The following is a 13538-nucleotide window of genomic DNA, read 5'->3' on the forward strand; positions in this document are numbered from 1 at the left end:
TAGTTAGAAGGAATAGTGTGCAGTATTTCCTTTGCACCTATAGAAAATCCAAGTTTTACTTTCTTGCTAAAATATTTGAATCACGTATCATAATTTACATTTTAAAAGCATTCTTCTTTAAAATATATTTTGACGTTCATTAATTGAAACAGCTCATTTATAAGAAAATAACAATGTTTTTATTAACATGAATGAAATTTGAGAGAAAAAGTGACAACTTAAAGATAGCTTTCATCATCCGAACACTAATAAATGAGAGAGGGAGTGGGATGGTAGTAAATCCAGACTGTTACAGGATAAATGAACTTAATTTGTGGAGAATCCTCTTGCTAGAAGCAGAGGGGAGTTCTGAAGCATTTTAAAACATACTTTTGTTGTTATCACTTAGCTTGCACTTAATGCTTTAAGAGCCCTAGATATTTTAGTTTGGTTTTGGCTTTGCTTTACTGTGGTATCATTTACCAATTTCTTTTATTCAGTTCTGCCTAATCTTAGTTCGCTATAATATTGTCAGCTCTTACAAATATATGTAGCTGATTTTCTAAAATGAAGAAGAAACGGGCTGGTCACAGGAGGTAGGGACTTGGGATGGATGGTTTTGGCAGCATCTGAATGGAGTAGCCAGCTCTTGTATTCCTAATGTACTTTCACACACTGTAGCTTTAAAACAGAAGCAGGTTGCTCTGTTGTTGCCAACCAGGTAGCAAAGTGGATAATATTCTTGGTTAACATCAGGGCAAGGTACTTTTAATACTTGGCAGTTCAGCTCTTTTCTAAAATCCAGTTCAAAAGCTGTGTCAGCAAATTATCTTTAGAAAGAAAAAAGCTGTCAATTAATTGCCTTCTGAATGTAATCAGAACCTCTTTCAATTATAAATCCTTAAATAAAACTTGGAAACGATAATGGAAAAAATAAAGAACTCTTCAGACAGATATAATTGTATATGATCGTTTTATTGGCATTTTAAACTACCTTGTAGTTGTTAAAGTATTTTACATTCTACTTTCTTTGTAGGGAAAGTTAAGCATGATTCTGATTTTTTTTAACTCTGAAAGTCCCATTTGGCACAAAAAGTTCCATTATGTATTACGCAGATATTTACACATAATCCCTCAGGTTGCGTGTGGAATTGTTCTCCGGCTGTGTGGTAGAGATAGGCTGCTGCGTGGGTGGGTTGAGCCAAGCTTCTGGATTCCTTTTTATACAGGAGGTGCAAAAAATCATGCCAGAGATAAACAACAGCATTGCTGAAATGAATCCGATATAGATAGCTCCTCCAGGTTCGTGTTTGTTGCTTTCTGGAACTGTCAGATCCAGAAAGTTTGTTATGATCTCCTTTGTGTACCACACTGTCGGGATTAAACTGGAGATTCCTGCAAACATGAAACAGACTCCTCCAGCAAAGGAAGCATGGCTCTTGGTCTCTCTGTCCCCTCCTAAGCGAGTACATTTCATTCCTACTGTGGAAGTGCAGATCCCCAAAGCAGACAGAACACATGCCAGGACCATGGTGGCTCTTGCAGCCTGCACGTGGATGGGGAGGGACAGAATGGAGTGTTTCAGGGCACAGCTGAACATCCCGGTGCTGTACCACGTACAGTCCATCCAGAGCCCATGCAGCTGCACAATGGCTGTTACGATGTTGGAGCCCACATCCACATTCACCTTCCAGTTGGGCAGCAGAGTGGCGGTGAGCACTCCAGAGACCCCGGATAAGGCCAGGATGAAAGCAAGGAGCTGGAGTCCTGCCGAGGCCATGATGTTACTGTTAACTCTGTCCTCTTAGAAAATCCTGATGCTTAACTATGATGGGTGTCAGAACTCTATCTATTCTGTGCAGTAGAGAACCAAATAACAAACCCTAGGGAAAGAGGACAAAATCAGGACTAAGGAAAGAAAGTGTGAGTAAACAAAAGGCTTCGCTTTAGAGTAGGAGCCAGGAACACATCTGAGTACTCCCCCTTCTCCAGCCCCCAAGCAGCTGAGCATGCTGTAGTCCGGGAGGAGAAAAGCTCCCACCAGGCCTTGAAGGGATGCGCATGGGTGGTGTTGATACAGGGCATAAAGAAAGCAGTTGCCCACTTAATTCTTTTTAAAACTCAACAGATGCAGAGACTGTCTGTAAAGTGGACATGTACCTTGTTAGGAGATGTAGACATTTCAAATTCTAGCTACAGTGTCCAAAAAAGAATTTTAATAGCATTATAGGTTTCTAAATGATTTTATTCTTAATGAAAATAGTAGGTAAAAAGGAAGAAAATACATTAAGGTCACCTTTTAAAGATGGTTTACAAATACGTTTTAGAAAAGAAGTACTTAAGAAGTGGCTTTTATAAACAGGTCTTTATGACGCACCCACAGTGCCGGGCACGTAGGCTGGGTGAACCATTTGAGGGGAAGAAAAGCAGTGGAAAGACGGCTAAGTCACTAGCATGCCTATCCCTAAGTTCTAGTTAATACCTGCTTGCAAAATCCTGACTGAGGTTAGTACTTGTTTTACTTCTGGTACCTGGTACTCAGCCACTGGTTTTTTTTTTTTTTGCATATGGGAATGTGAGGTCCTTTCTAGCTGGGACCAGAATAATTTCCTTACCCAAATGAAGTCGGCTATTCTGAACAATTCAGAAGTAGTAATGGCAGATCTCAAAAACACATACCGGCAATAACCACATCATTAGTTGTATGTGAAAGATACCAGAAATAATTTAACGCTTTATTTTCTTTCTTTATTTTTACGAGAAAGGAAAAGACTGCACCTACTTTGTGGCTTGGCTGTGTTTTAAGAAACAAAAAGGCTTCTGATTCCATCTTTCTATTCCTGTTCCCCCATCTAGCCCATCTGGCACTGCTTACTGCTTTCTTTGAGAAAACTATAATGGTTTCTGAGACACTGCAGTACTGACTTTCTTTGTTGTTCTGAATTAATTTTGAATGATATGCTAAAGTGGCTCTATCGTGGTTCATATGTATTTCACAAAAGGCGATACAGGCTCGTCAGTCAAAAACACTTGGGCCAATTGTTAGCTTTATACCTCTCTGTGCCTCAGTATCTTCTTCTGAAGAATGGGGAGGATTGCCAATACTTCTTTCATAGAGCTAAATAGGTTAATATGTTTTAAGGGCTTGGAACAATATTTAAGCCACAGAAAGTCCTTTGTAATTTAAAATTGACATCATCATTAGTATTTTTATTTCTTGTGTATTGTGACAATTGATGTTTAAAATTAGATCTTTTCCTTTTTTCTCTTCCTTCCCTGGGCTGATTTATTTTCATAGAATCTTGGAGCTGAAAGAAACCTCAGACAATCTCAGGCATCCTCGTTTTTTCAGATTAGGATGTTCAAATAGGCAATCACTCCATGCCAGCTGGCCGCCAGTCTTCAGCAGCCAACCTGCAGTGTCCAGATCTCTCTCCACCCCTCCTACCTCACTGGATCATCCCTCCTCTTTTCCCTCTTTATCACAACACTTCTGAAATTCTCCCCTGAATTTCCCAGTGTTTCCCATGGGAACCAGGGAAAGCACTACATCTGGAGGCAAAAAGCACCATTAACTGTCTACTTCACCCACTTCGCTCCCCAACAGGGAAAAAAAGGACGGTAGAGGATGTTAATAGGGCAAATGGCTCAGCTTCAGATGACTTAGCAAGAACTGATGCCTGGCTTTGGTTCAATATTTGAAATACTGCTAATCCATTGCCTATATTTAAAGTACAAACTTTGCATAGCTACAAACATTGATTCTCTAAGACATTAGATCCTAGGCTATCTGGATTGTGCTGTTCTGTTTTTATTCATAATCTTAAAATGTAACTCTTACCATTTTAGAAAAGGATTTCCCTAGGATTTTAAGTCCTTGAGAGTCTGACTTATCTGTAAACATCAGTGTACTTAGCATTTGCCTGCTCTCATACAGTTTGTTTCTTTTCTGTTTTTCCAGACTTAGACCAAAACAGAACAAAAGCTAAAGTTTCTAGAAAAAAATCAAGCACATGTTTACAGTTTTATAATAGCTGTTTTCAAGTTTAGGTTTTAGCATTTCAGACTCCAGCCAGCTTGCTAAATTACTGCCTCCGGACCATTTTCAGCTTAGGGATTCTTCAAGTGTGGGGTTCTTGTAACGTTTTCTAACAGCATCTGCTTGCTTACCTTTCTCTCTCCCTCTCTTTCTTTCTACTTTGACTGAATAACCTTTGTATGTTATCAGTCTGTGTTCAGCTTACCAATTATAATCCTTTTCTTCCCATTAATCAATACATTTTGTAACTTTCAGTATATTTCAGACATGAAGACAGTTTGTTCATCACAATTAACAAGTACTGGCAGTGATCAATTACAGACAGCCAAAATCAGTATAAACAATATGATACTGCATTTAGTTAGTGCTTGCTTACTATTGAATATTGGATTCAAATACTTTTTTTCTGCATAGAGAATTATAGAAAGAATTTGTTCTCCATATGAAGGTTGCCTTCTGCTCATACAAATACACTGGCATTTTAGCTATATTGCAGCTACCCTCTAGCCACAAGCATAATACCGTTTGTGGCCTGTTCTCTCAAAATTTCTATCTCAGAGAGAATAAAGGCATGCTGTTTCAGCAGCTGTGGTGGTGGTAGAGAAATACTTGTGAAAGCAAGCAAAAGCAGAGGGGTCACATGTAAAAAACTTGGTCTGCAGCAAAAGCTCTCTCATGGTCTTAAAACACAGTGCACACAGAACAGAACCTAAGCACGTTCAATTTCTGAACTGTTCCACCAACAGAAAGTCTGTCGTAGATTTCACTAAAATGTAAAGTTGGCTTTCCAGACAAGATTTTTTATATCAAAAATAATATTTAAAAGCAGATTTACAACTTATAATTCAAACTAAATAATATCAAAAGATCTGTTCTTAGATCTCTAAACATTACAGACACGTTTTATTTCCCCTACCTTTTGTCAGTAGCTTTCACTGTCTTAACTCCTTCAGTCACTTGTCTTCAAATTCACCTCAATTAGTTATGGTGAAGAAGAACCATATATGTGAGGTTTATTTCAGAAATTCTGGGTATTTTTATAAAGCTCCAACAAGTTAACTTGAAAATAGCAAATAAAGGACAATGTAGAAATCTGAGAGGTAAAAACTGCTGATGGTGCTAGAAGATAAATACCACGTTCTCCATCTCATTTTTTGAGATGTGGGAAAATTAAGAAAGGAGAGGCGGGGAAGGGAGGGAGTTGTTGTTACAACAGGATTTGTTGAAACCTGAAGGCTAAAAATGCTTTTGTTGCCCCTGTGTACAGAGGAGGAATTATTTGGGTGCTCACAAAAAGGCTTTCTTTTCTTTTAATATTATGTTTTAGTCACATAGTTATAATTTATTTTTGAAATTTTGTCTGTGTTGAAAGATATAATTTATTATTTTATGCCCTCAGTTAAAAATGTGGTCCGAAATATTTTTAACTACGTTGTGCTTTGCAAATGAGAGTTGAGACTCCCTTTTTTTCCTGGTATTCTTGACTTGTCTGAAACCTGAATTCTTACAATTGTTAAATTTTAAAAGAATGCTTTTTAAAATATGTTGTGTATTTTTTTCAATAAAACCCAGCAACAACTTTTGACTAGAATCTGATCACTAAACCTACAAGTATTTTTGCGTGTGTGGTGCCCTGAGTTTTCTTGTTATTCCTTCCACTTAGAAAGATTTGTGGAAGTTGACTATGTAGATTTCAGGAAATGTTATGAAGAAATCACCCAAAATAACGTGATGAGACCTGTCAGATAAGACTGTGATCAGATACTGAGGTCGTAGCCCATGAATAATGGTACAGATGTATCTCACTGCCATTCTTTTGGCTTCTCATTTTTGTCTTCCTCAGTAAGTTGGATTCTACAAGCTATAAATTCATACCCATTATACAGAAATAAGATAATTTTATTATTGGATTTTTAAATGTAACAACTGTTAACCATGTTAGACTTTAATCATTTCTTTAAAAGTAGTAAATAAACAAACACGTTTCAGTTATCTGGATTTTTTGTTTTTGTTTGTTTTAATCCTAAGTTTGGCATTTAGCAAGAAACTGTTTTCCTCTTTGGGAAATCTAACATCTGTGGGTTTGCTTTTCAGCCATAGTATTGATTACATGTTAAGTCTTACCTCTCTAAGTCTTTAAGCTTTAAAGTCTGTACTGACTTTGTTCTTATATTTTATTTCATGGGAAGTATAAACAATTCAGTGTATAAATAAATACTGGAAGAAGCAGAGTTGAATTGCAGGCACTAGTAGTCACAGCAGTGTCATTAGTGCTGCATCAGAAGAAACCTCACCGGGGCCCTCCAGCATCCTGGCTTGTTTTGCCAGTCGCCGTGGTGGTTAGTGCAGACACAACCTTTGTGAGGCTGACCGATCATGATGGCAGGTGGAAGGGACCCAGCTGCTCCCCACTCTAACCTCTAGCATAAGGAAGCTCGCTGTAGAATAAACGGGTTAAGTGTGCTTTAATGTACATTTCTATTCTCAAAACATTTTGATTATTTTTCTGCCTTGATGAAAACAGTAATCCTATAAAACATTGCCTGCTTTAGAAGGAAAAACTTCTGAAATGAAAGCAACTTTCATTAGCTATAGACCTTTCATGAAGGCAGAATTTCTTATACAAAAAAAAGGAGCTAGAAAAGTAGAAGTGTAAATAGAAATATAGTTCATCAACATTACTACCTACTCCTGCTGTGGATATTAAAAGGATATTAGTCTTTGAAGTCCAGATACTCTCCTAGATAAATCTTATAGCCACTCGGCTGAAATCTCTTGCCCGGGCCCCTCCCCTGAACTTCCAAGTTGTATTTCTTTCTGCTGATTTGGTGTCACTGATGGACAGCTCAGACCTGTCATGGCACAAAACTGAACTCCTGACCATCCCCAGACTGTTCTCCCCAAGGTTTTCCTGTGTTCATTAATAGCAAACACTTCCTTCCATTTGGTCAGCCTGCGGTCTTAAAAGTCATCCCTGATTCCATACCTAATATCTCTTCAGTCAGCAAGTTGTTTGGTTTTTAACTTCAAACTAGAACAAGAGCGTTCCACCTCTGAGCCCCTCTTCGGCTTCCACTGTAGCTCAAGACCTCTGAGGTAGAATGTCAGCCCCACAGGACAAGGACTTCTCTCTGTTCGTTCATCACTGATTCCCCCTGTGCTGGGAGCAGTGCCTAGCACATAGTAGGGGTACAGTAAGTATCTGCTCAATGAATTCAGAAACTGACTTTAAGTATATAATGTTAAAGTGTAGATTGTACTTGAATGATTAAAAATATAATTTTATTTCTAAACAGGATGAGTTTTTAAGTAATTTTGCAACTCCAGTTTCATCATCTTGCTGTTGATAATATCTACCATTTATAACCTGCTTTCCAGATGCCAGGTACTGTTTAAAGTGCTATAATACTTAATTCTCAAGACAAACCTATGAGATAAAAGGAATCTTCATTTTATAGATAAGAAAACTGGCTGGGCACAGTGCCTCATGCCTGTAATCCCAACACTTTGCGATGTTGAGGTGAGTGGGTCTCCTGAGGTCGGGAATTCAAGACCAACCTAACCAACATGGTGAAACCTTGTCTCTCCTGAAAATACAAAAATTAGCTGGGCGTGGTGGCACACCAGTAGCCCCAGCTACTGGGGAGGCTGAGGCCAGAGAATCGCTTGAACCTGGGAGATGGAAGTTGCAGTGAGCTGAGATCGCACTACTGCACTCCAACCTGGACGACAAAGCAAGACTCTACCTCAAAAAAAAAAAAAGAACAAACTAAGCTACAGAGAAGTAACTTTTGACTAAGGCTGTAAAGTGAGTAAATTGCAGGAATGGGATTGAGGCCCAGAGCAGTGATTTTTGAAACTCTGACATACTACCCAGCACCGCCCCACCTCCAGTTAGAAAGAGCGCATTTGTAAGTCTTACTCCTCTGTGGTAGTTTATAAGCTGTGGAAACAAATTAACCCAGAAATCTCTGTAGCTTTACATATCAGCGTTTACTTCTCAGTCCCGCAAAGTCCATTGTGGGTTGAGTGACTGCAGTCCATCTGCTTTCTCCTTTAGAATGTTTTCATTTATCTTTAAGCAGAAGTTACTTTTGCTTCTCTTAGTGTGTGGTGTTGCTTAGTGATGTTAATCTGGATGTTCAGGCAGGCTTTTATTTTCTTTCTGAAAGAATCAGTAATTTAACTGAGTATTTTGGAAATAACAATACCACACCTTCCTATAGAGCTTAACAGTTTATAAAGCATTGCGCTCCATCTTCTCATCACTGAATCCCAGTAACAGGCTTATGAGAGTTATTTCTTCTACCCTAATAGAAGAATCCTGGGGTTCATTGGGGTTGAGGGGAAACACTTTGGTGGCTGACATTTTCTTCAATAAAGAGTTTGAGGCCACCAATAGAGGCATTGTGAGCCATCACAGTAGTTTTTTGTGGTGGAATTTGTGGTTTACAGAGTACTTGGCTATGGTGTGGAGGATTTAAAGAGATCAAAATTGGAGACATAGAGACTCTGGGAGGCTCTGGTCATGGAAGCAATTAAATGGAACTAACTAGATGAGTAGAGATATTGCATAGGAAATGGATTCAAGATAAAGGGTGTTCATAAATCCTGGAAATATAATTAAATATATGTAATGTAGTTTAGGGCATCTTTGGTCTGTAAAAAGAACCCAGAATTTCCTGTCTGCATTTTGAAAACAAATTTGTAGAAGGTGCTTTGGGCTTATGTAGAACGTTTCAGTGAATAAATTACAGAAACTCTAACAGTAGACTAAACTATAAGTACTCATTGTTTGGGAGTCAGTACTGTTCAAGGTTAATTCTGCAATTTAAAACTCTTCTTAAGGGTTCCAGCTAATTCTGTTTTTTCTGTTCCTTCAAACTGAGCTTTTCTTGGCTGTGTGAAAGTTGATTATACAAATTTGATCATTCTTGTCTTACCCAACTAAATCAGAGTGAAGGGCCCAGGAGGAAAAAGCACTCAGGGCACATAGCACCTACTCCAAAATTTACATGTTCTGTAAGCCTAGCTGTTGAAACTGCCTGCTGTAACACCAAGACCAGTTTTACCTAGTAGCTGCTGGGACCACCTACTGGGACTCTAAGACTGGTTTTACCCTCTGTCGTCACTCACCAATCAGAGCATGCCCACAAAAGTGCCAATGAACTTTCTTTCAAAACAACATATAACATTTCTCTTACTAATAAAACTCCCAACCTTCTCTTTGGTCTTTGGACATACTGAAGACCACCAGGAATATATGTAGGCCCTGAATTACAAATCTTGTTTCCCAAATAAAACATTGAATTTGGAGATTTGTCTCTATGTTTTATTTTTACTTCCAACAGCTATGAGATGGCTGCCCCAGCTGACCCTTTCATCAAGAAGCAACATGTTCTATGGCCAGGCACAGTGGCTCACGCCTATAATCCCAGCACTTTGGAAGGCCAAGGCAGGTGGATCACTTGAGGCCAGATGTTTGAGACCAGTCTGGCCAACATGGTGAAGCCCTGACTCTACTAAAAATACAAAAATTGGCCAGGCATGGTGCCACCCGCCTATAGTCCCAGCTACTTGGGAGGCTGAGACACCAGAATCACTTGAACCCAGGAGGTGGAGGTTGCAGTGAGCCAAGATTATGCCACTGCACTCCAGCCTGGACAAAAGTGAGACTCTGTCTCAAAAAAAAAAAAAAAAAAAAACAGCAAAGCATTCTAGAATTCTCTTTCTCTCTTCCACTGCCACCCCAGACTTTCCTCTAATGTCTCATTTTCCAGAACTGGCTCATTTGGTCATTCTTAACTGAGAGCGAGACTGAGGAAGTTTGTGTCTGATTTTCATCCTTGAGCTGTACCCAGCATGGACTCGTGCTGGCTTTGGGGGTGTCATGGGGCTCTAGCTGCACTTCTGGTGAATTTAATCTCCAGGATCTGAGTTGACTGCGTGATACGTTCCCAAGCAACTGGGATTGTTCCCTAAACCTGTGATTCTCACTTCTGCCCACATGAGGGCTTTGGAAAAGCCCAGAGGACCAGGCTCAGGCCCAGCCCAGTGGCACTTACTTAATTTTCTGGGATGGAGCCCCATCCTTGTATTTTTCAAATGCTGTCCAATTTAAAAACCAACAGTGTTGTGTTGGTTTCTAGTGACTGTCAGATTGATTGGGTTGAAGGTTACAAAGTATTGATCCTGGGTATATCTGTGAGGGTGTTGCCAAAGGAGATTAACATTTGAGTCAGTGGACTGGGAAAGGCAGACCCACCCTTAATCTGGACGGGCACAATCTAAACAGTTGCCAGCTCGGCTAGAATAAGCAGGCAGAAAAATGTGAAGAGAGAGACTGGCCTAGCCTCCCAGCCTACATCTTTCTCCCATGCCGGATGCTTTCTGCCCTTGAATATCGGACTCCAAGTTCTTCAGTTTTGGAACCTGGACTGGCTCTCCTTGTTCCTCAGCCTGCAGATGGCCTATTATGGGACCTTGTGATCGTGTGAGTTAATACTTAATAAACTCCCCTTTATATATATCCATTAGTTCTGTCCCTGTAGAGAACCCTGAGTAATAGAAATGTTTTTTCTTGTTTGCTTTCCATTCAACCTTGAAAATAATGATAGTTCAGAGTAAGATAAAATAGCTACCTGTCCCAGCCCCACAAATTTAAAATGATTTGACCTAATCCTAAAATAATGTTTTTCTTCTGACCCAGCCTTAGGAAATAAACAGTATCAGCTCTGAACAAATGTGCTGACCAGACATCTTTAGTGTGATGTCTAGTCCGTTTGACAATTACAGTTTATTATGAATTACTGTATTTGTATTTGTATGCATGTTTATTTACTAATATTAAGAGCAGCAGCATTTATCAAGTGCCTGTGAGTTTGTTTAGATTTCGAGCCTCTCTGAGGTACTGGGTTCGCCCTGAGGGGCTGGAGTTGCTCTGAACCTGCAGCGCTGGGGGCCAGACCCTGGCAGTTGCTGATGTGCTGCCACACCATGGCCAGACAGGGCAGCCTCGAAGCTGCCTCAGGCAACTCCTGCCATACCCACAAACCAAGCGGGAGCATAGCCCGGGATAGGAAACACAGGGTACCTCCAGATGCTGCTTCTTCACAGGAGCCAAGGTCATGGTTTGTGGAAAAGGCTTGGTTTTAGGAAGGTCTTTTCCCTATGATCACCCGAGAACTCCAGATGAAATGTAACAGAAAATCTTTATACAACAGTTGTTAGTTCTTGTTCCATTTGTGCTTTCTTGAGGATTACACGTGCATCTCCCTGAAATTGTTTCATCTCTTGGGACCAAGAGACACTGACTCATCTTGTTGTTATTACTAATCAGTATAATTTACATATATACATATTTACATTTACATACATAATTTACATGGTAAAAAAAAAACTCTTCATCCCCCTCACCACATTTCTTAGTCTTATTTCTCATTGTGATCTGAGCTCCCTGTCATTCTCTTGGCCTCGGTTCTTCCTACCACATCTGCTCTGAGAGGAAACACTGTGTGACTGTTGAAAATCTGTTCCTTTTTTATGATCCCAAGGAAAAAGAGAAAAAGCCAAAGATCTGTAGAAAGAAAAAAGGGTGAGGACAGAACTTCTACAGAAATTAATATTGTTACAGTAACATGAATTGTACAGTTTTAAGATAGGTACTCACCGTGTAGTCGATCTTTGTTGAATCAATTAGTTTGAAATACTTAGAATGCTGTCAGCCTTAAGGTTTTACAGTGGAAATTCTTTCCTGAAATTGCCTTTGGAACATGGATCACAGGTAGAGTAAACCAATTCTAGGAAATATGATATACATTCACACTTGTCAGTATTTTGTTCTTCTGTGACATGCATCATTATCATATCATAGGCATCAGTGACTTGCTGCCTCTGCCTGGGATTATCCTTACTGGGAAAGTTGTAACCTGGAGGCCTGTGATGTTCAATTGTGGACTCTCACTAGCTTGGTGGAGGGACTTGAGTAAGCAGACACTGGTGGGTGGGGAAACCAAGCATCCGGGACACTTGCCTTGCTCTGTTGTTTACCCAACACTAAAGTGACTCTCCCAAACCCCTGTCCTCCTGTGTTCCATCTTTTGGTGTCTATAGCCTGCAAGATGCCATATGCTTCCTGTTCCCCACACTCAGGTCTGTCCATGATCGTCCCACTTTGAACTTTGAATCCTTCTTATATGTTGTTCTTTAAAGTCTTACTGATTATTCCCTGTACTCCATTTTTCACTAGCCTTTCCATTGTCTCCAAGTTACAGCTGTCTCTTGGCTTATCCAATAGTAACTTCCTCATCATTTTTCCCCTCCACTCCCTTGTCCTCTAATGGTCTTGAACACCATGGAAGTGTTGAATGAAGACTCTTTTGTAGACAGTGGCCAGTATTGTTTCTGTGTCCGTGCATGTGGTCATGACTTCGTTTTCGGGCACATGATAATCATCAGGAACGGAGTTGTACATTGTTCAGTGTCCTCTGTATATCATGTCGATTGCAGTTCTCAGTTATAATATCTAAGATTTAAGGTTTAATATCTCCTTAGCCGAGGTCCCTTGTGAGTTCCAGGTGCTGCTCTGAGCTGATAACTAGTCCCGGCCTAGATACTCTGGCCTGGAAACCAGGACATCTGCTTCAGGCCTGTTGTGGCCAAGGCTGCTAACACTGAGAAACAGGCTTAGCTTGTTACAGCATTGACATATAGGGTTAGAAAGGCAAATATTTAAATTCATTTTAAATCCTTTCATTTGAAATTTTAGTAGGTCATTTTGATATGTTGATAGACTGAGTTTAGAAAAGGGCTGGCAGCATTAAATAGAATATTTTAAGTACTTCTAATGCCTTTGTACTGATTTCTTTTTTGTAATCAAACCCATTAATAGACTTAAAACTCAAGGAAGAAAAAATAATAGTTGTAATTTTAAAGAAGCATTCAAACATAAGTAAAAAGCATTTTTTTGTTCGTTACCATAGTTACCAAGCAGCTTTCCTGTGGTTCTAGAGAAAATGGGATCCATCAGAGTAATTCTGAAAGGTGCCTTTGGGGGAAGGGGAGGGGAAGGGGTACAGGAGAGGTCCTCGCTGTCCCATAAGCAGGAGACATAACGAAGAGCATTGCTGACACTGAGTATTACAGAATCCTTCACCAGACAGTAGCTGCATTTCTGAGGGGAGTTCTCTTTCAGCAGTGACATAACGTAAGCCAACTTAACAGAGTATTGGAATTCTGTTCAAACTTTAGAAGTCGACTGCTACATGAGGTACTGCTGTATTTGTTCAGAGTTTTAAAACTTTATTTAAATTAAGTAAAAGTTAGACATTTCCTGTATTTGCAAATACCAACTATTCTCAAAGGAATGAAATCAGGCAAATAAAGATGAGGCCAGAATTTAAAATCTAAGGAAGGTGGAAGTGGCAGTTTCTGTACTGGAAGGACAGTGCATCTATCTCTGTATTTGTGTTTTTAGTCTTAATAGTATTTAAACATTCTGTAGAGTTTTGATAATATTTCA

The 13538-nt window shown here is 39.6% G+C and overlaps 2 protein-coding genes across 2 annotated transcripts in view; one reads left to right on the top strand and one right to left on the bottom strand.

The window, feature by feature from the left end:
• Positions 1-13538, top strand: part of TFB1M (transcription factor B1, mitochondrial) — a 57876-nt gene that overhangs the window by 39490 nt on the left and 4848 nt on the right. The window lies entirely within an intron of this gene.
• On the bottom strand, positions 1064-1886 carry CLDN20 (claudin 20). Its single transcript, XM_032258764.1, has one exon. It carries the CDS (start codon positions 1757-1759, stop codon positions 1100-1102), a length of 660 nt encoding a protein of 219 aa, XP_032114655.1. The 5' UTR covers positions 1760-1886; the 3' UTR covers positions 1064-1099.

This window comes from Sapajus apella, unplaced genomic scaffold (assembly GCF_009761245.1).
Source record: "Sapajus apella isolate SASKATOON/1434 unplaced genomic scaffold, GSC_monkey_1.0 scaffold105, whole genome shotgun sequence".
In the NCBI taxonomy this organism is placed as follows: Eukaryota; Metazoa; Chordata; class Mammalia; order Primates; family Cebidae; genus Sapajus; species Sapajus apella.

Coding starts and splice junctions, on each gene's coding strand:
- CLDN20 (XM_032258764.1), bottom strand. CDS start 1,759: ATGGCCTCGGCAGGACTCCAGCTCCTTGCTTTCATCCTGGCCTTATCC.